General features: G+C 35.6%; 1 protein-coding gene across 5 annotated transcripts in view; it reads left to right on the forward strand.

The window, feature by feature from the left end:
• Positions 1-23,950, forward strand: part of MND1 (meiotic nuclear divisions 1) — a 65,168-nt gene that overhangs the window by 35,223 nt on the left and 5,995 nt on the right. For all 5 annotated transcript variants that reach the window (XM_057725443.1, XM_057725441.1, XM_057725446.1 and 2 more), the window contains exons 5-6: positions 7,545-7,619; positions 10,747-10,861. In XM_057725443.1, coding sequence (XP_057581426.1) covers positions 7,545-7,619; positions 10,747-10,861 — 190 coding nt within the window. The remainder of the gene's footprint in view (positions 1-7,544; positions 7,620-10,746; positions 10,862-23,950) is intronic.

A 23,950-nucleotide genomic window follows, 5' to 3' on the forward strand; every position in this document is an offset into this window, starting at 1 on the left:
ATTCCCTATCTGGGACATGTTCTTGCCCACAGCACTGACAGACAATAATTCCTATTTATTTTCACTATTGTTTGAGGTCTTATTACTAAGAAAAAATGGAAACTGGTAGACAGCAGCCCCTGCTACTTAGGCCTCATTTCTGATTTTGTCATGTTAGAACCCAGTTCTCATGTCTGAAGAATCTAATCCTCCATATCTATCTAACTTCCCTCCCAGTATCAGCTGGATTTTTTGCATGGCTTTGGCTTTCAAAATATCTGAATGGCTTCTAATTGGATTCTGTATAAGACTTTGACTATAGTCACAACTTCTAACTTCATTCTCATGACACCGTAAGGCTTCTGTTGGACCTTCTTTCTCTGTCTTATGTATCTCTTAACTACTTAATATTTTTTATTGCTTCCTAGAAATTAAAAATAGTTCGCCTACAGTAGTTCATTTTTAAATCTTGCTTTTTTCTTCTTGTAATTTCTTTAGCTTTCTATTTCTCCTTTTATCACTTTAACCTCAGTTGAACATATTCCTGGCATTTCTAGTTGAAGGAATGCTAATCTCTTATTTGTTGTGCACTGCTCTGTTTCTTCACACTGTGATATTTGATTATCATGATCTCATCTTCAGCAGTTATTATGTGTGGGTGTCTGAATTCTCCTCAAGCATGCACTTACTGAGTGGCTTCACTTTCCCTTCTGTTGCTTCCTGATGGGATTCCCCTGCTTTTCCTGTATCCATTATTTAGGATTCCTGGTATACTTTTCTCAGGTTCTTAAGTGTGTTCCACAAGGCTGGATTGCTGGAAATTTGATCTCCTGGTTAGATGGAATATTAAGCTGCTGTATTTTTACTAGCTTCATGGAGTGTTCTCTCTTCATGGGCATTGTCTCGTAGCACAAGGAAAATATTTCAAAAATATTCAACAGACATTCAGTGCTCACACATGCCTTGAGTTATTTGTTACTGTACCTATTTAGTGAAAATGTTTGAGCCAATAGTATTTTAACTGTGTGTATAGTGAGCACTTCATAAATGTTTATTGAATGAAGAGCCTTCCTGGTCTGTATTACTTTATTCTACTCATTCCTGTTCTTGAAGACTTAGTTCTGTAACCCAATATAGAGGAATAAGAATCTTTTAAATTTGATGTCTTCCAAAATACCTCACAGCTTTCATAGCTGGCCAGCACTATATGAAATAGACTATTGTTAAAGCTTTCTCCATTATAACAGTTACAATGTTCACTGTGGTAACGGTAGAAAACCCTCGTTTACTTGGTATGAATGATAAAGGCGAGATTGATTTAATGGCTCATTTAAATTAAAATGTTTAAAAAGTAGAGCATACCTCAGGCATAATTTCATCAAAATTCTGACTCTGTTTTTCTTGGTTTTGCCTTTTGTGTGACGCCTTTGTCCTCAGGTTGGCTTCCTTCATGGTTATAAGATGGCTGCCAGCAGTAATTTGGACTGTCTGCTTCCTTGTAGCTATGCAATTTACAATCCAGAGGGCAGGAGAGAGTTGTTTCCCACAACCATTGAACAAAAGACTTTGATCTTATCCCGATTCAACACTTGAAATCAGCCACTGTGGCAGAGAGCATTCATGCAGTGATAGGCTTAGGCCTGGGGTCGTTGCTATCCCCCAGCACCAAAACCAGTATTAAACCCTAACAAAAAATGGGCAGGACAAATGGGAAAGAAATTACAAAGCTCTACTGAAGGACATGAGAGAACTCTTAAGTAAATGGAGCAACATATTCATGAATGAGTAAACAACTGTAAAAATGTCAATTTGTGTCATTTATATGTTATGGTAACCAAAATCCCACTAGATTTTTATGGATGATTCTCAAGTTCATGTAGTAGAGAAACTACAAGAATGACCAAAGAAGTATTTAAAAAGGAAGAACAATGGGGTAGGATTTTCCCCATCAGATATCAAAATATAATGCTATGCTAATTAAAACTTGCTAGTTGTGTAAGAATAGACAGATAAGTGTAGCAGTACAGAGAAGCCAGTTGCATTCCTTGAGACTTACCCAAATGGGTGGAGAACATATGCATACGAGTGTTTATAACAGTCTTATTCATGACTGCCAAAACTTGGAAGCAACCAAGATGTCCTTCAGTAGTAAATGCATAAACTGTGGTACATTCAGACAATGGACTATTATTCCGTGATTTAGAGAAATGAGCTATCAAGCTATGAAAAAACAGAGGAACCTTCAATGCATGTTGCTAAATGAAAGAAGCCAGTCTAAAAAGGTCACATAATGTATGATTCCAACTACATGACGTTCTACAAAAGCAAAACTATATAGATAGCGGTTGCCAGAGGTTGAGGGGAGACAGGAGTGAATAGGTAGAGCACAGAAGGTGTTTAGGGTATTGAAAATACTCTGTGATCCCATAATGATGAATACATGTCAGTATACATTTGTTACAACCCATTGAATGAACAGCCCAGAGGGTGAACCCTAGTGTAAACTGTGGACTTGGGTGATAATGATGTGTCAGTGTACGTTCATCGTTTGTAACAAATGTACCACTCTGGAGGGAATTTTGATTGGGGGAGCCTGTGTGTATGTGGAGGCAGGGATTATATGGGAACTCTTCGTAAATTCTACTCAATTTTGTGTGAACCTAAAACTGCTCTAAAAAATAAAATCTATTTTTTAGAAAATGAGGTAGACCTTAGGAAATATGTTGACATGAAACAAAGGATAATCCCATGTGTGTTTTGACATGTTCTCCACGTTGATCATATATCTGTATATGAAGCAAAGGAACTGGGACAAGAAGAATGCCCACTAGACTTTATGGGGGGGGGGGCCCTCCCCAGGAGGGGGTAGTGGGGGTAGTGCAGAGGTGGAGAGCAAAGGGGACTTTGTTTAAATACTTCTGCATTGTTTGAGTGTTTTAAAACAAAAATGTACTTATTTTAATCTCTTGAAAATATACTCATACATTGCTTATAATGGGAAAATAATTTTTTCTTCCAGTTTTATTGAGCTGTAATTAACATACAGCACTATATAAATTTAAGGTGTACAGCATAATGGTTTAATTTACATACGTCATGCAGTGATTACCACAGTAAGTTTAGTGGACATGCATCATCTCATATAGATACAAAATTAAAGAAATAGAGAAAACATTTTTTCTTGTGATAAGACCTCTTTGGATTTACTGTCTTAACTTTCATATGTAACATAGAGCAGTGTTAATTATGTTTGTCATGTTGTGCATTACATCCCTAGTACTTATTTATCTCATAACTGAAATTTTATACCTTCTGACTGCCTTGATCCAAACCCTCTCCCCTTCATCTCTTTTTCTATAAGTTATTATACTTTATTAGTTCCTACTATACAAAATAGTGATTCTGTATTTCTGTACATTTGAAGCTGTTCACCGTGATGAGTTACGACCTGTCACCGTACAAAGATACTACACAGTTATTGACTGTATTCCCCACACTGTTCATTTCATACCCGTGACTCATTTATTTTGCAACTGCAAATTTGTACCTCTTAATCTCCTTCACCTGCTCTTTTCCTCCTCCTACCCCCTTTCCCAGGAAAAGGATTTTTTAAAATAGTAGTTATATATTCTCATAATATAGAAAATTTATAAGTATATTCCACAATACAGAGATAACCATTTGTTGTTTTATGCATTTTCTTGCAGTTTTTTGGGGTTTTGAGTTTTTTTGGTCATAGATAGGCTCTCAAATGTATTGACACTTTTGTTTCCAGCTTTTTAAAAACTCTGTTCTGTATCTATGTCATTAAAAGTTCTTCTAAAATGTTTCCTTTGGCTACATAGTTGTGACACATGCATACTATGAAATAATGATTCAACATCTCTCTATTGTTAAGACATTGTATACCTTCCATCTTTACATCTAAATACATCTTTATAGTGTTCATTGCTTCCTTATGATTGATTCCTAAATAGAATATCGTCTTAAAAATAAATTTTAAAATTGTGGATATACTAAGATTTTTTTTATTTTAATAAATTTATTTATTTATTGGCTGTGTTGGGTCTTCGTTGCTGCACACCATCTTTCTCTAGTTGTGGCAGGCGGGGGCTACTCTTTGTTGGGGTGCTTGGGCTCCTCATTGTCGTGGCTTCTCTTGTTGCGGAGCACGGGTTCTAGGCGCGTGGACTTCAGTAGTTGCAGCACATGGGCTCAGTAGTTGTGGCGCATGGGCTTAGTTGCTCCACGGCATGTGGGATCTTCCTGAAGCAGGGATCGAACCCATGTCCCCTGCATTGGCAAGTGGATTCTTAACCACTGCGCCACCTAGGAAGCCCAATAAGACTTTTTTAAATATATAAAATCTTAAATTATACTGGCTTTTTTTTTTTTTTAAGGAAAAACAAGACATAGAACCTTTTTTTTTTCCATAACATATTGTACCTGAGTTTCGATAAAGCAGTAGACTGTTCTGGTTTCTCTTGCTGTTACCTCTTTTCCCCATCTTCTGTTCCTTGACATTCTTTCCCACCTATAAAAACTTCTATATTTCTTTCATAATGCTTTGAATTTTTTTTTTTATTTCTAAAAAGGAGCAAATCCTAATTCCAGTGCAGCCAGCTTGAATCAATCTTTCTGTTCCTCTTATGAATAGGCAGTTCCTCCAGGCAGTGAATTAGCCCTTTAGAAAACATAGGCATTATGTTTCTGAACCCTGAGTGTCTGTATAGGTGGTCTGGAATGCATTAAAGAGAAGCATTGTGTCAGATCCTTCCTCAAATATAAAGATGAAATCCTGTTCTTTCTAATTATGTCATTTTTGTTATCGTTGCTGCTGTTGTTTTTTTTTTCTGAGTTACTAGGTTTTAAAAATTATTTGCTTTAGTGAAAGTTGGAAATGGATTTATTACAGCATTAATGTATAGTTGGTTCTTATTTTATGTTATAGAAATGTCAAGAGTGAATACTTTCTTAATTATAGAGTATCACTTTTTCTATTTTTGTAAATGTGGGCTTTTGTATTTCTTTGACAGAAATATTGAGATATTTTGTTTCTAGTTCAGACTGCAATATTTAGCATTAATTCATTTTTGCTGATGAACTAAGTAATATTCTCCCATATATGAATATCTCTATTTTATTTAGTTGGGTTTGTTACTGCAAGAAAACAGGTTTTTTGTGTAGTTCAGTGGTTCTCAAAAGTGTCGTGCCCCTAGAGCATCAACGTCACATCACCTGGGAGCGTGTTAGAAATGCAAGTTATCAGGCTCTACCCCAGACCTCTACTGTTCAAAACCTGGGAGGTAGAGCCCAGCAACCTGTGTTTTAACAAGCCCTTCAGGTGATTCTGATGTGTGCTAAAGTTTAGAACTTCTGGTTTAGATAGTATCTACAGAGTGGCTGAAAATCTCAGCATCTTAATCACTTGAGGCCTGGATTTGGTTTAATTCCAAAATATGTGTAAGAAACTGTAGCAATTTTGCTTCTAGGAGATGTGTAAATGAAAAACTGATAGCTTGGGCTGCCTCATAAGAGTTGCTTGCATTGTTTCTAGTAGTTGAGATTTTAAGAACTAGACAGAGCCAAGAATCCTTCACTATTGAGTTGAACCAAATTGTTTCAGTACTTAGGGTAATTAGCAGAAGCTTCTCATTTGATAACATCATTTAGTTGTGCCTCCCTCCATTACCAAGGTACTTAAAATGACAAATCATGAAATAACATTTAAAATACACAAGATTATCTTCAGAGTTAAGGAATTCCTGAATTAGCTCTTTCAAATGCTTTTAAGTTGTAAATAATTACAAGCAGACATACAATGCCTGGGAAACACTTCATTAATAGAATTAAGGTATATGTCCATTAATTGTTGGCTTACTTTTATGCAGTTCTTTGTTTTGGGGGTAACATCTACCTATTTGGTTATTTTTAAAACATTTGTAATGGAACAATGTTATGCTGATATATATGTGTATTTTTTTCATTGGAAAATTCTCTACTCCTGAATTTAGATGTTACATGCATTTATTAATTATTTCAGGTGGGTCCTTCAGGGTGGAATGTTAACCTTTTTAAACATAGTGTTATTTAATAAATGAGAGCCCTTGTTTTAAAGAACAAGATCTCTTTGCTAAATTTAGGGCTTTAAAGCTTATTTTGGCTCTTGACCCTGCAGCAGATTTTTGTTTTTTTAACTTAGGAAGATAACTACTCTCAAGAAGAGGTATAACTGGTTTGGTGGCGGTGTCTTCTTAGCATCACAGATGGATCTCGTTTGTGCTGTGGATTAGAATCAGGGACTAGAGAGCCATTAAAGGAAAGCTGACAATATTCCCTTTGTGCATATTGAGAAGTGGAAGATTTCCTAAAGTCAGCATAAAGCTACCAACTTTTTGAAGATACTGTTTGTGATTTTTAAGTAGAAAAGGGTATCTAAGAATAATTTGCCCTCTGCATGTAATGAGGTCATATTGTAAAAGGTCAGTTTCTTAGAATCAGCCCAAAGAAATTACTCATCCATTCGCTAATTATTTCCCAAATGTTTATAACTCAAGAGTGAGTGAGGATATATTTTAAGAAAGCCCTTACCCAATCAAATGAGTCTAAAATTTCTAACCAGTTCATAGCAAAAGATGTGGTGGAGAATTTAGTATTGAGAATTTCCTGTGATTATTTATATAGTGTTGGGCCCAGATGAGATTAATAAAATTGAGACGGGGAGGCCATGTTCTGAAATTCACCAGTCCTTTTTGGTGTGGGTCCAATCACATGCTAATGAATATTCTGTATCTAAGGTCTCTTTATGCTGGTATTATTTAATCCATTTCCAACATAACTTACAACTTTCTAAGCTTCGTAAAATGCTTAAATTGGTCACTTTTAAGGTATGTAAAACATGCATAAAATTGGCAACAGTCTAACAGATTTTTTCTTCTCTGAGAATTAATATACAATTCCTCATAAAGTACCTTATTTAAGAATAATAAGTGATACCTTCATTTTTGACTCTGTTACTGAAACAGGTCACAACACTACCAGTTTATAAGAAACAGTATAGGCTGTTTCAAAGAAGACTTTAGTCAGAAGTGAAATGAAATTTGAAGCGAGAATTTATATACAACAGATTTTTTTTGAACTTTCTTATTAAATTTTTAACTAAATATACCTCAAGTTATTTGTGATGGGGGCAAGGAACCTAATAAATGAAGACTATAGAAAAGATTGAAAGCATATTGTCCCTTTTTTTTGTATAGGATCAGAAGAAATATTTTAACCTTTTTTTTTCAGTCTGCCCTAATGATTCATGATACTTGTTTTTTTGTTTGTTTTTTAATATTTATTTATTTGGTTGGTTGGTTGCTCTGGGTCTTAGTCGCAGCAGGCGGGCTCCTCCGTTGCGTGGTTTTCTTCAAGTTAGAGAAGTTGGTTCCCAATGTAGTCTTTGACAATTTTGTTATACTGACTTGGGCTGAAAACAAATCTCATTTTGTCTCCTTGATTTATAAACTTTATGTTAAACAAGTTTATATTAGCAAGCCATTTTATTTGTTTCAATTCTCTAGTTATCTGAAGGAAACCAAAAGCATGCAAACCTACAGAAAAGCGTCGAGAAAGCTAAAATTGGCCGACACGAAACAGTAAGTTTGTATTTGTAGATTCTTTAATAATGTCAGTTCTAAATAGAAGAATAAAGGCATTGAGCTTCCTGTGAGGAGGATGCTGTTCCTACCAGAAGAGAAGCTGTGAACTTGTGACCTGGTAGGATTCACTAATTGTCTAGATTTATTATCATTGTATTGTGTATGGCAGTGTAGCATAGATGCATAAACCCTGGAGCCAGACTGCCTGAGTAGGAAAGTCTCCTAAACTCTGTCCTCTCAGTTTTCTCAGTTTTAAAAATGGGGAATAATAAAATCTATGTCACTGAGTTATTGTGTGATTAAACTAGCTAATATTTACAAAGCACTTGGAAGAGAGCCTGGCACAAAGTAAGCCTTATATAAATGTTTATGTAAATTTTTAAGAATCAGGTTTTTGTGGGGTTTTTTTGTTTTGTTATTTTTGGCTGTTGGGTCTTTGTTGCCGCACGTGGGCTTTCTCTCTAGTTGTGGCAAGCAGGGGCTACTCTTTGTTGCAGTGTGTGAGCTTCTCAGTGCAGTGGCTTCTCTTATTGCGGAATATGGGCTCTAGGGGGTGGGCTTCAGTAGTTGTGGCACGTGGTCTCAGTAGTTGTGGCTCGCAGGCTCTAAAGCACAGGCTCAGTAGTTGTGGTGCACGGGCTTAGTTGCTTCGTGGCATGTGGGATCTTCCCGGACCAAGGAAGAAACCCGTGTCCCCTGCATCGGCAGGCGAATTCTTAACCACTGAGCCACTAGGGAAGTCCCTGAGTCAGGTTTTTAAAAATCTTGGCAGAGAAAGGAAAAACACACACACAAAAAATAAATAAGTAAAAATAAAAAATAAAAGTCTTGGCACAGAATAAATTGAAAACTATCACTACAATATCCTTGTGGCCTTGTAATATTTCTAAATTATTTAAATGAATATTGGCCTACTATTTTATTTTAAAAAGTACAATGTTCTTTATTATGTTAAGGGTTTTTAAAAATCACTTTACTTTTTAGTTTTATCATTATCTCAAGTACGGACTTATGACTTGAAAAAATGTTGAAGATCCACATGAACCTCTCAGCCTTTCATCTCAGCCTCTGTTTGTACCACTTGTGAAAGAACTCAAAAAACTTGTCACACTGTAGAAAAGAATACATCACAGGTTTACATGGCTTTATGCTTTTCAGAGTTATTTTACATACACTCTTTCATGTGGATAGTCAGCACAGTCACAGATAGGAATTGGAGAATGGTAATTGCTGAAGATCATTTAAGGGAAGGTAAGTTCTGGGCATAACCTGCAGCTGTTACATTTCTTCTTCAGTTGAGAGCAGTGACCACTTCATTTGATCCTGTTTTTTTTTTCGTTGATTTGGCAGTAACTTGTAGAAGCACCTTCAACTAATGGTGACATATTTGTGCCCCAAAATAGTCAGCCAGTCTACTGAAGGTTACCCAATCGGTCCACTGTAACCACTGAAACTAGGGGAAAAAACCACTAGCACACCTAGTTGTGCCTACAACTATCAGAAGATTATAGTTCAGAAAGACTCCTGAGAAGGATGAACTCTTCTGTTCTTCCTGAATTCACTAGTAAAGAGTTTTTAGAACTACCTGAAAACTTTTTCTATCTACTAGATATTATTCATGGTGATGATGACACTGCTGAGGGTACTCATGAAGAGGAAGAACTAGCTAACATACACATTCTGCTTACTGTGAGCCAGGCGTGTACTGTTCCAAACACACCTGCTGTGTTGAATCTGCCAACAGTCCAAGGAGGTGGCTACTATTACTGTCTTCATTTTTACATTTGAGGAACTGAAAGCACAAAAAGGTTAAGTAATTTGGCAAAGGTCTTGATGCTAATAACCAGTTTGAGATGGCTCCCAACTCACGGTATCTGGAGAGCTGTCATTGCATTCACACAGATGGTCACTACTCTTCTTCTTCTGTCTTCATTAGCTTTTTCTCCTCTCATTTTTCATCGTGGAGTATGTATAATTGGGGTGTTGAGAGCAAATAATGACCATCTTATATTGCAGTTATTTTTAGATCTCTCCTGTGCTGTGCCAGTGTGGTATACAATAATCATATGTAGCCATTTACATTTGAATTAAAATTAAATATGATTAAATTCAGTTTCTCAGTAACAGAAGTCGCATTTCATGTACTCAGTAGCCCCATGTAGTTAATGTTTCCTGCCCTGGAGAGCACAGATCTAGAACATTTCTATCATTGCAGAGTTCTGTTGGACTCTTCAGAGCTCTGTACAGGCATGGTGTATTAATGCTAGTAAAAGGAGCTTTCTTCACTTTGGAACCAAAGAAAACAACTAAAGGGAAAGGTAGAAAAATACAAGTACAAAAATATAAGCTAGCAAGGAGCCTTAAACAAGTCCCATTAGACAGCTTGAACTCTATTTGGTTTTGCCTGAGACTTATAATTCTGAACCATAATCTTTTCCAGTATTTGAATTTTTCTGGACTTATTTTTCACACATATGAACTGAATACCAGTAGCACTGTGACTTCTAAATACCTGTTAGTAAAAACTATGGCTAGAAATTTCAAATAGTGATTATTGGATCATCTTGTGTTTAAAAGCTTTATTCTGGTTTACCTTTAAAGGAAAGTGATGGTAGGTCACAAGCTACAATTCTGTTATTTCTGATCTCTTTAAATATTTTTAAAGGTTAATTATCCTTCAATGCTGGAAAATTGTCTAGAACACTTTTAAGGAAAATTTTATAATGACTGATGTTGCCGTAAAATATTACTTATATATATAGATACAATCTTGTGAAACTACCCAAGAAGTAGTATAATTTTTTTCCTAACATGTGATGACAGTCGTCTTTGAGTTCATACATAATCAGTAACCTGTCATCTGTTTATGAGCATTCCACTCTACATATTAATTTCCATTCAGTTAACATATATATGAGATAATTGAGTTGCAGAGAAAAATGAGAATTGAGTTTGTTCTTATACTGTGAATGTATATATGTGTATATATTGATATTATATATTGTCAAAAGCCTAATGCATATCAGTTATGAGAAATAAAATGAAAATGTTTATAAAATGTATAACCTTATAACATATGGCATTTTTTTTGTCTTAATGGTACATAATGTTATTTTGAATGCAGGAAGAGCGAACTCTGCTAGCAAAAGAGCTTTCTTTACTTCGAGGCCAAAGGGAACAGCTAAAGGCTGAAGTAGAAAAATATAAAGAATGTGACCCACAAGTTGTGGAGGAAATACGTAAGTTTGTATTACACCTTAAGGATTTTTAACTTTGCTAATGAAAGATACTTTATACTTCTAGTTGCCTGGTAACTATTCTCCATGTATATGAGATAGTAAAGCCCTTAAGAGTGTTAATATTGCATTAATATTTCCTTTAAGGAGTGTCAATGTTAAAGCATTGAACAGTGACAACTTTGAAATTATGAGCATTTCAAGAATAAGGAGAGTTGGTGTGGTAGAAGGATAAAGACATAAAATACAATGTTAGGAAACTGAAGAGTCAGAGAAGGAGCTAAGCTGGCCTCAAGTACCTTGACTCCAGAAAGAAATGCACCATTCTAGGAAAAGGGATACCAAAAAATTCAAGTTTACAAGTTGCAGAAAATTAGTCCATGTGTTGTCTTGCCTTTTGAATATTCCAATGATATTTTTCCTTACTTTTAAACCAGAGCCCCCAAAGCTTCATTTTCAATATTTTTTGTACATTTATATAAAGATAGCATTTTGAATATTTGAGGAAATGAAAGATACTGCATTTAATTGCTTAGAAAAATACGCATAACTTTCTTCATATTTTTCTTAGCCTGTCTTTTCATTTAGGAAACTTTATCAAGTGAAACATTAGAAAAACTGATATTGTGATATGTGATTGAAGGCTTTGAGAGAAATTGAAAATATTTGGTATTTTTAAATTAAACTGAGAACAGTTTGATTACAATTAAGTTTGATGGTATTCTTTACAATTAAAAAAAATAAGCAGTTCAATTACTGTAATCTAAAGTTATACTTAATTTTAGAGACAGGTTACGCTTTGCACAACTCCGGGAGGTGCTATTCAAGTACATGTAGTACACGGCGTAGGTAATATGTATTAGGCCTGGTTCAGCTGATTACGCAGGGTGATTTTCAAAGCCAAGTGGAGGCAGAAGAATCCTGTGAGCCAGTCATTTTCTGTGAATTAAGTATTTGGGGAGATATGTTAGCTCTTTCGTGCTGCCAGCGGATTCATTTCATTTTTCATCTTCCTGAAGGAGAAAGTACTAACCAAATCTGCTACAAAATTAACTACTTTAATTTGTTTTAACATTTTAGTTAATATCAAATGACCCTCAGTGAACACAAGCACATCAAAGCAGCAGGAGACAAGTTAGGATTTCACTGCTAGGAAGCCAGGCCTGCTCATGATTCACCTTTAAAAGGAAATACAGACTGCTTATTAAAGAGGACATCAAGTGTTGTGTATCCTATCTGGAGCAGTTTCTCATGAAAGAGCATTTTAAGAACAGTTTTCTTACCCAGATTTTTAATACCTTCAGGTGATGTATTTTCAGGATCAGTGTGGCTATGCCTTTTAGCAGTTGATCATGAAAACCCTGTGTTCACAGTAACCAAATATGACCTTTCATGTATTACTTTAACTTGAAGTACCAACTTGTTGCTTACCTACCACATTCTCTTTTCTGTCTAGGGACCCACAGCTCTTAGCCATAGCCAGTGAAGGCTTCTGCTTTTTCACTTTGTGGTCCACATTGTATGGACACAGCTCTTTCCCTGGGCACATGACCCTGACTGATGTACCTCCACTTGTGACTTCCCATTTTTACCATCCTTTCCACAATTTGATTATATCTGTCCACTCAGGAATGACTAAAAACTCTTATGTAGGCTTACAAAACTACTCTGACCTATACTGATGGTGATCCTAAGCCAGTGGAACATCTTGAGATGCAGAAAATCCATAGAGATAGAGAATTATGCAAGGCTAATTCATGAAGTGGGAAAACTTATTTCAAGCATGTAACTTCAGATGTTGACATTCCTTGTACCTCTGAATCAAGCAGCAATTTTGGCAAGTACATCACCTCTTAGAAAGGTAATAAAACTTGAAGGAAGAAGTTTCAGGTATATTAAGGATAATGGGTTTTCTGGAGAGTAAACTAGCATAGTTGAGATAGAAGCTGCAACTATAATTTTATACTGGTTGCCTGAATTCTGTTCTCCATCTTAACCCTTAAATTTAACAGTTTGGTAATTTATTTCTCAACCCAAGGAAAACATGCCAATGTGAATGAGTATTAAGCAGGGTATGAAGTCTAAGTGAATGAGAAGAAAAAGTTTTCTGGTTTACGCGTTAAGAGAAATTGTCTTTCTTCATCAACATCACACCTGGATTATCTTTTAATATTTATTTATGCAGCTACATAAGACGGATCTGTATTTGGGTCCTATAGAATTTATAATCATGAATCTATTACCCATATATGAATTTTTGACATTTTCACATTGTACATTTTTTATCTTAATAGGGGAATGAGAGGATAAGAGTCCTTCCTTCCTGGCTTTGTGCTATTACTTTTTTATTCCATTAAAAAATTATCTATTTTTAACTAATGAGAACCTACTGTATAGCACAGGGAACTCTACTCAGTGCTCTGTGGTGACCTAAATGGCAAGGAAATCCAAAAAAGGGGGGATACAAGTATACATATAGCTCATTCACTTTGCTGTACAGCAGAAACTAACAATATTGTAAAGCAAGTATACTCCAATAAAAATTAATTTTTAAAAATCATCTATTTTTTTAGAATACGTAATTATAGAAAATTATAGCGTATTTAATAGATAGTAGATATGTAAGATAATTACATTACTTCATAAATATATTTTAGATGTGAAGGTAGGATATCTTTTTCTATGGAAAGCTACCAAACTACAATCATTGGGGGAAAAAAAAACCTCTCAGAGCCTGTATACCTGTAGAAAGAATTTTTAGACTAACTTTAGTTCATATTTTTATAGAGAAATGTCCAGTCCTATGCTTTTGAAATTCAGTACAGCTAACAAAAATTTATTCGAGTGGGGCATTTTGACTTTCAGCCAAGATAGAGTAGTAATGTGCTAAATTTATCCTCCCACATAAAAACAAATATAATATATGAAATAGTGGTTTTCAAGATGTCTTGACCTCAGACAGCAAAGGAAAGTAAAGAGAGTTTTCTAGCTGCAACACAAGGAAGGAGAACCTAGGCAGAGCCCTGCAGACTCCTTGAGTCAGGGAGATGGAACTGAGAATCAGGGAGACCAACGTGGGTAGAGTTCACAAGATAGCATACTAGGGAGGAGGAAGTAACACAGCAAGAGAACCCTGGTTATCTGGTGAGGGTTCCTCTCATGTATTCTATGCATGTATCTGAGGAAACTACCCAAAGCTGAGGAAAGAACAGTCTCAAAGGACTAGAAGGAAGAGTGCCAGGCACTCACACAGGACCAGTAAGTGTCTGTTCTCACCAGCCAGATTAGAAAAATGTATAATTCACAAGCCATTGAGTTGAGTACTCAAGAAGATCTTGCCTCAGTAGAAGGTAATACTTAGCCCTAGACTGAGCTCTGCTGTCAACCCACCTAACAAACCATAAGAGCAAATCTTGAAAGCATAAAACTATTGCAAAATAAATGCATTCCAGAGCAAAGCTCAATAATATTTATAGGAGTACAAAAGTATCCAGCACCCAGCAAGGTAAAATTCATAATGTCTGGCATACAATGAAAAGTTACCAGGCATGCAAAGAAGTAGGAAAAACATGATCGTTAGTGAGAAGAATAATCCTTCAATCAAAACTGACCCAGGATTGGGACTTCCGTGGTGGTCCAGTGGCTAAGAATCCTCCTTCAAATGCAGGGGATGAAGGTTCGATCCCTGGTCAGGGAACTAAGATCCCACATGCTATGGGGCAACTAAACCCACATGCAACTACTGAGCCTGCATGCCACAGCTAGAGAGAAGCCTGCACACCACGACGAAAGACCCTGTGTGCTGCAACTAAGACCCGATGCAGCCAAATAAATAAATAAATAAATAAATAAACCAAAACTGACCCAGAATTGACACAGTAGAATTAAAAGACCATAACATTCAAAGTTATCATAAATGTATTTTGTATGTTCAAAAAGTTAAGTAGAAACACTGTAGATATCAAAAAGACCCAAGTCAAACTTCTGGAGATGAACACAACAGTGTCTGAAAAGAAAAATACACTGGATTGAATTAACAGCAGATTAAACTTCCACAAAAGAAAGGATTAGTGTATTTAAAGACATGGCAATAGAAGCTATCCAAAATGAAACTCAGGAAAAAAAAAATTGTTTTAATGAAAATAGCATCCATTATATGTGTAATTGGAGTCCCAAAAGGAGTATATGTTGGAGGTGGGGGCAAGGCAGGGGCATTTTAGGCCAGAAAAATGTCTGAAGATATAAATATGAGAAGAAATAAAGGCTAAATGTTTTTCAAATTTGATTAAAACTGCAAACCCACAGATTCAAGAAATTTAATTATATAAGTAGTAAATGGCAGTAATCTCCTTATCACTAAATCTAGAGAACTTTTTTAGGCTTTAACTTGACTCACCCCAAATCCCCTTTCCCCAATGAAATTATTGTTTTTTAAATGTGTCTTTTGATAATGAGGGGCTTCATAGGATTTGGCTATCATGTTATTGCAGAGCAGATTATATTAGATTAAAGGATTATGAGTTTCACAAATTGATTTTAATAGGATTTGGCTCCTAACAGCATGGCTATAGCACCCAAATTATAACACTCAGGCTTATCTCTAAGTCTGTGATGGCTTATTTTGAAACAGTTTTTCTGCTGATAATAGCTATAATCCTTATGTTCATGTAGATACAACTGATGTATTATCTCTTACTTATTTCTCAGTAATTCCTGCAGGAAATATTTATATTTCGTCATGCCAGTTGAATTGTTGATGTCACTAAACAAGTATGAGCAAGATTAGTTGCAAATATCCAAGAAGTGAGAAATAAAAGCAACAATTTGTGAAAAATAAATTTTTATTTTAGCTACTCTGAACATTATTTAAGTGAGAACAGATAAAATAAATTGTAGTAAAAACCGAATAATCACAGTAAAGGGTTTGGAAAGTAAATCTTAGAAGTACTTAAGAGATTTTCTTAGAAATAAATGCCCAGATGAAAATGGTGGAGTAAGGACCTTTGAAAATATACCCTTCCATGAGAACTGGCAAAAATTGTTACAACTTTTCCACAATTCTAGAAACTAACCAAAGACTTGCCTATTCAAGAAAAATGGCCAGACTCTACAAGAAGAGTGAGCTTTGTGGTGTTTAACTTGCCCTATTCTCATCTCCTACTCTCCAGCTCAAGAGTAGCCTTGAAAAATAACAGTCCTGCATTCTTGGCATCAGAGGGAGCAGAATGGAGCTGGAGCTCTTTAAGACCCTCATCCCAAAGAATTGTCATTATTTGGTGTCTCTGGTGCTTCCCTAAAAGCCACCAATAGAAAGGATTGTCTTTTTTTGACCTGACTTGGAGTATGCCCATCACTAACAGCTTTTTCCTGGGGAGCATTTGTTTGAAACAATTACAGGCAAGAGTTTTAACTTCACAGCTCTCTTGAGTGATGAATAGCAGTTAAGGAAAACAGTAGCCTAACCAAAAAACTTAAAAGGAGAGGCCAAAAGAGGTGTTCATAGGTGCCTTGAAATCAGCATATTCCTGGAAATCTAGAATGCCACATGCACATGTTGGGCTGTACAAATTCTCAGAAAAGACCTGAGATTGTCCTAATCTCCCACTGCTAGCTGACCTTGACACTTTGTGTAGAAGGGGAGGCTAAAGTAGAGTTGTAAATTGCCTAAGTATTGTTGAAACAAGCCCCAGCACACACATATAGCCTCTTAGCAAAGACTTGAAGATTTTGGTCCAGTTGTTTAAGGAAATCTCTGTTCAATCATTGGCTGGCCAGTAAGCAAACTGACTAGAGACTTCAGTAGCTACACATAACAAAGAATATAGACTTTACAGAGTTCATTCAGAGAAATCATTAAATAAACAATAACTACAAGTAGCAGCAACAGCAACCCTGGGAAGGTAGGAAAAATCTGATTTCCAGAGTTACAACGTTATATTCTTTTAAATGTCCAATTTCCAACAAAAAAAAAAATTGCAAAAAAACAAAAGATGTGGCTCATGCATGATTTTGGACTTTAATAAATCAGCTATTTTAAATATGTTAAAAGAGCTAAAGAAAAATATGTCTAAGGAGATAAAGTCTGAGAATGATATCTCACCAAATACTACAGAATACCAATAAAGAGGTAGAAATTATTAAGAAGAAACCAAATAGAAATTCTGGAGCTGAAAACTAGAGTAACTAAGTGAAACATTCATTGGAAGGATTAACAGCAGATTTGAGCAGGCAGAAGAAAGAATCAGTAACTTGAAGATAGTTCAGTTGAGATAATCCAATCTGAGAAACAGAAATCAAAAAGAATGAAGAAACATTAATAAGAGTCTCAGAGATCTGTGGTATAGCACCAGGAATGGTAACATACTCATAATGGCAGTCCCAGAAGGAGATGAGAGGAAAAGGGGGCCAAAAGAATAAGAGCTGAAATAAAAGTGGAAGATGTCCAGAATTTGGTGAAAAACATTAATTTACACATCTAAAAAACTTAAACTCCAATTAGGACAACCTCAAAGGGATTCACACATAGGCTCATCATAATCAAATTGTCAAAAGATAAACAGAAGCTTGAAAGCAGTAAGAAAGAAGCCACTCAGCATATATAAGGGATCTACAATCAGATTAACAACTTGTTTCATATTAGAAGCCATATAAGCCAGAGACATTGAGATAACATATTCAAAGTGCTGAAAGAAAAAAACTGTCAACCAAAAATTCTATATACAGAAATATTTTCCTTCAGAAATGAAAGACAGGGGCTTCCCTGGGGGTACAGTGGTTAAGAATCCACCTGCCAATGCAGGGGACATGGGTTCGATCCCTGAGCCAGGAAGATCCCACATGCCGCAGAGCAATTAAACCCATGCACCACAACTACTGAGCCTCTACTCTAGAGCCCACGAGCCACAACTATTGAGCCCATGTGCCAAAACTATTGAAACCCATGCACCTGGAGCCTGTGCTCTGCAACAAGAGAAACCACTGCAATGAGAAGCCCACACACCACAACGAAGAGTAGCCCCAGCTCACCACAACTAGGGAAAGCCTATATACAGCAATGAAGACCCAATGCAGCCAATAAATAAATAAATAAATAAATATTTTTTTAAAAATAAAGGACAAAGTAAGATATTCTCAGGTAAATAATTGAAAGAATTTGTCACTAGCAGACCTGGTCTAAAAAAAGATATGGAAGTCCTCATTGGAGTGAAAGGACACTAGACAGTAACTTGACCAACATGGAGAAAAAAGCAAACTAGATTTACATAGGTAAATCTAAAGGATAGTATATGTGTATTTTTGTTTGTATCTCATGTTCTCCAATCTGATTTAAATTACAGCTGCATAAAGCAATAACAATAAACATGTTGTTGGGCACACAGTATATGAAGTATATTTTGTGACAATAAGCATAAAAGTGGAGAGGGGAATGGAGCTATATAGGAGTCACACTTTTGTATACTATTGAAACTAATTTGGTATTAATTCTAATTAAGATGTTAATAGTAATCTGAAGGGCAATCACTAAGAAAATAACCCAAAAATATTTGGTAAAAGAAATAAGGGAATTAAAATGATACACTAAAAATATCCATTTAACATAAAATGAAGCAATTGTGGAGAAATTGAGGAACAAAAATTCATATGACTTATAGAAAATAAATAGCAAATGGCAGATGTAAATCCTGCTTTACCAGTAATTACATTAAATGTAAGTGAATAAAACTCTCCAATTGAAGGCAGGGACTGGCAGAATAGATTAAAAACACATAAACTAACTACATACTGTCTACAAAAAACTCACATTTGACTCAAAGACACAAATATGGTAAAAGTAGAGGCTGGAAAAACATATTCCATGAAAACAATAACCAAAAGCGAGCTAGAGTGACTAAACCAATACCAGAGAAAATAGATTTTAAGACAAAAATTGTTACTAGAGACAAAGAAGTACAGTTTAAAACTATTATGATAAAGAGATCATCTTCAAAAACATATAATTATAAACATATATACACTTAACAATAGAGAATCAAAATACATAAAGCAAAAACTAAAAGAATTGAAGGGATAGACAATTCAACAATAATAGTTTAAAATGTCAGTACTCCATTTTGAATAAAGAATGGAACAAGATGGAACATAAGCAAGAAATTAGAAGACTTAATGTTACAAATTAGAACACTCCCCTCAACAATAGCAGAAGACATTCTTCTCAAGTGCACATGAAATATTCTTCAAAATAGACCATATGTTAAGCTTGAGTCTCAATAAATTTAAGTGGATTGACAATACAAAGTATGTTTTCTGATGACAGTGGAATGTTATAAGATAAATAACACAAGGAAATTTGGGAAATTCACAAATATGTTGAAATTAATCAACACACTCCTAAAAGGGATGGCTCAAACAAAATCACAAGGGAAATTGGGAAATACTATGAGATAATGAAAATGAAAACATACAAAAACCTACTGGATGCAATGAATGCATTGCTCATTGGGAAATTTATTAATATTTTAATGGCTATGTTAAAATATAGAGAAAGCTCTCCCCAGAGATAAACCCAGGCACATATGGGTACCTTATCTCTGACAAAGGAGGCAAGAATATACAATGGAAAAAAGACAGACTCTTCAGTAAGTGGTGCTGGGAAAACTGGACTCCTACATGTAAAAGAATGAAATTAGAACACTTCCTAACACCATACACAAAAATAAACTCAAAATGGATTAAAGACTTAAATATAAGGCCAGACACTATAAAACTCTTAGAGGAAAACATAGGCAGAACCACTCTGTGACATACAGAAAAGCAAGATCCTTTTTGACCCACCTCCTAGAATAATGGAAATAAAATCAAAAATAAACAAATGGGACCTAATGAAACTTAAAAACTTTTTCACAGCAAAAGAAACCATAAATAAGACAAGAAGGCAACCCTCAGAATGGGAGAAAATATTTGCCAATGAAGCAACTGACAAAGGATTAATCTCCAAAATATACAAGCAGCTCATGCAGCTTAATACCAAAAAAGCAAATAACACAATCCACAAATGGACAGAAGACCTAAATAGACATTTCTCCAAAGAAGACATACAGATGGTTAACAAACACATGAAAAGTTGCTCAACATCACTCATCATCAGAGAAATGCAAGTCAAAGCCACAATGAGGTATCACCTCACACCCATCAGGATGGCCATCATCAAAAAATGTAGAAACAATAAATGCTGGAGAGGGTGTGGAGAAAAGGGAACTCTCCTGCACTGTTGGTGGGAATGTAAATTGGTACAGCCACTATGGAAAACAGTATGGAGTGTCCTTAAAAAATTAAAAATAGAACTACCATGTGACCCAGCAATCCCACTACTTGGGCATATACCCAGAGAAAACCATAATCCAAAAAAGAAACATGTACCACAATGTTCATTGCAGCACTATTTACAATAGCCAGGACATGGAAGCAACCTAAATGCCCATCAACAGATGAATGGATCAAGAAGATGTGGCACATATATACAATGGAATATTAGCCATAAAAAGGAATGAAGTTGAGTTATTTGTAGTGAGGTGGATGGACCTAGAGTCTCATACAGAGTGAAGTAAGCCAGAAAGAGAAAAACAAATACCGTATGCTAACTCATATATATGGAATCGAAAAAAATGGTACTGATGAACCCAGGGACAGGGCAAGAATAAAGATGCAGATGTAGAGAACGGACTTAAGGATGTGGGGTAGGAGGCGAAAGGGAAGCTGGGACAAAGTGAGCGAGTAGCATTGACATAGATACACTATCAAATGTAAAACAGATAACTAGTGGGAAGCTGTTGCATAATACAGAGATCAACTCAATGGGTGATGACTTAGAGGGCTGGGATAGGGAGGGTGGGAAGGAGTCGTGGGAGGGAGGGGATATGGGAATACATGTATAAATACAGCTGATTCAATTTGTTGTGCAGCAAAAACTGGCACAACAGTAAAGCAATTATGTTCCAATAAAGAGCTTTAAAAAAAAATAGAGAAAACTCTCAAATTAAAAACCTAGCCTTCTATCTTAAGAAACTAGAAAAAGAAGAGCAAACTAAACCCAAAGCAAATATAAGAAAGGAAATAAAATTACTAGAACAGAAATAAGAGAAATAGAGACTCAAAAAACAAGAGAAAATCAAGGAAACCAAAGTTGGTTCTTTAAGCAGATAAACAGTATTGACAAACCTTTGGCTAGACTGACCAAGAAAAAAGGAAGATTCAAATTACTAAAATCAGGAATGAAAGAGAAGGATCATTATTGACCTTACAGATATAAGAAGGATTATAAAGGAATACTATGAGCAGTTGTATGTCAATAAATTTGATATGCTATATGAAAGGAACAAATTTCTAGAAGGATACAAACTACCAAAACTATCTCAAGCAGAAATGAACTCTAAATAGATATATAACATGTAAAGAGGTTGAGTTAGAAATTAAAAACTTTAACAATGAAAAGCCAAGTTTACACTGGTAAATTGTATCAGTTTAAAGAAGTAACTTTTCAATGAAAAAAAAATTAGAAAAGACAGAACACTTCCTAACTTATTCTTTGAAGTCAGTATTACCCTGATACCCAACCTAGCTATAATTAAGTATTGCTTACAAATATAGATGTAAGAATTCTTGACAAAGCACTAGCAAATCAAATCCAGCAGTATATAAAAAGGATTATACACTCTGATTAAGTGACATTTACCTCAGGGATAAAAGGTTGGTTCAACATACAAAAAACATGTAAAAATGCAACATATTTATAGAATAAAGGTGGGGGGAACCCCACATGATTGTCTCAATAGACAAAGTATTTGATAAAATCCAACACCCTTTTATGATAAAACATTCAACAGACTGGGAATAGAAGTGCACTTCCTCAGTCTAATAAAAGGGTATCTGTAAAAAATGCACAGCTAACATATTGAGTTGTATGCTTTCCCCAAGGATGTTCACTCTCACCACTTCTGTTCAACATCATACTGGAAATTCAAGCTAGGGCAATTAGGCAAGAAAGAGAAATGAAAAGCATCCATATTGAGAAGAAAAAAATAAAACTGTCTCTGTTGGTAGTTGACATGATCTTAGATTGATAGCCCTAAACAATCCACAAAACAACAGCAACAACAAAATACAGCTGTTGGAGCTCAAAAAGAAAGTCAGCTGATTGCAAGATAGAAAATCAATATATAAAATACACTTGTATTGGGGCTTCCCTGGTGGCACAGTGGTTAAGAATCCGCCTGCCAATGCAGGGGACGTGAGTTAGAGCCCTGGTCCGGGAAGATCCCACATGCGGCGGAGCAACTAAGCCCGTGTGCCACAACTACTGAGCCTGTGCTCTGGAGCCCTTGAGCCACAACTACTGAGCCCATGTGCTGCAACTACTGAAGCCCATGTGCATAGAGCCTGTGCTCCACAACAAGAAAAGCCACTGCAATAAGAAGCTCAAGCTCAAGCACCACAAGGAAGAGTAGCCCCCATTCTCTGCAACTATAGAAAGCCCACGTGCAGTGACAAAGACCCAATGCAGCCAATAAATAAAAAATAAAATAAATAAATTTTAAAACAAACTTGTATTTTATAAACTATCAATAAACAGCCTGAAAATGAAATGAAGAAAAAATTCCACTTAACAATAGCATCAAAATGAATAAGATACTTAGGAGTAAAATTAATCAAAGAAATGCAAGACTTGTACTGAAAACTAAAAAACATTTAATGAAATTAAAGACCTATGTAAGTAGAAAGGCATCCTGTGTTCATGAATTGAATGACCTAAATGTTGTTAAGGTGGAAATACTACCCCAGTTGGTCTACAGGTTAACTGTAAAACCTCCAAAATTCCAATTTTTTTTTGCAGAAATTGATGTTAATCCCAAAATTCATATGAAAATGCAAGGGACCAAGAACAGCCAAAAGAATCTTGGAGGAAAAAGAAAGTCAAAAGACTCAAATTTCCCAATTTCAAAACTTACTACAAAACTAGAGTAACCAAGGCAATTTGGTACTGGTATAGAATAGACATATAAGGTAATGAAACAGACTTGAGAGTCCAGAAGTAAACAAGGTTTTGAACAAGGATACCAAAACCATTCAATCAGGACAAAATAGTGTTTTCAACTAATGACGCTGGACGCAACTGGTTATCCACATGCAAATGAATCAACCTGGCCTCCCACCTCACACCATATACAAAAATTAACTCAAGTGGAGCAAAGACCTAAATGTAAGAGCTAAAACTATAGAACTCTTAGAAAAAAACATAGATGTGTATCTCTGTATCCTTGATTTCTTAGATATGACATCAAAAGCTCAGGCAACCAAAGAAAAAGTAGATAAATTTTGACTTCATCAAAATTAACAATTTTTGTTTGTCAGAGTACATTGTCAAGAAAGTGAAAAGAAAACTCACAGAATGGGAGAAAATAGTTGCAAATCCTGTATCTGTTAAGTGTATCTGATATATATTTTTGATACATATATTAAAAAAAAAAACTTCTTGGGACTTCCCTGGTGGCACAGTGGTTAAGAATCCACCTGCCAATATAGGGAACACGGGTTCGATCCCTGGGCTGGGAAGATTCTACATGCCTTGACGCAACTAAGCCCATGCACCACAACTACTGAGCCTGCGCTCTAGAGCCCTCAAGCCACAGCTATTGAGCCCGCATGCCACAGCTACTGAAGCCCGTGCACCTAGAACCCGTGCTGCACAACAAGAGAAGCCACCACAATGAGAAGCCTGCACACCACAACAAAGAGTTAGCCCCCACTCGCCACAACTAGAGAAAGCCCATGCGCAGCAATGAAGACCCTACACAGCTAATAAATTTATTTATTTATAAAATAAAAAAAACTCAGTGATGCAACAGTTTAAAAAAAAAAACAATTTAAACACAAAGGATTTGAATAGACATTTTTCCAAAGAAAATATACAAATGGCCAATGATCATATGGAAAGTTGCTCAACATCATTAGTCATTAGGGAAATGCAAATCACAACACAGTGAGATATGCATTAGGATGGCTATAATAAAAAGGAGGCAAAATAATTGTTGGTGAGGA

This window comes from Hippopotamus amphibius, chromosome 3 (assembly GCF_030028045.1).
Source record: "Hippopotamus amphibius kiboko isolate mHipAmp2 chromosome 3, mHipAmp2.hap2, whole genome shotgun sequence".
Taxonomy (NCBI): domain Eukaryota; kingdom Metazoa; phylum Chordata; class Mammalia; order Artiodactyla; family Hippopotamidae; genus Hippopotamus; species Hippopotamus amphibius.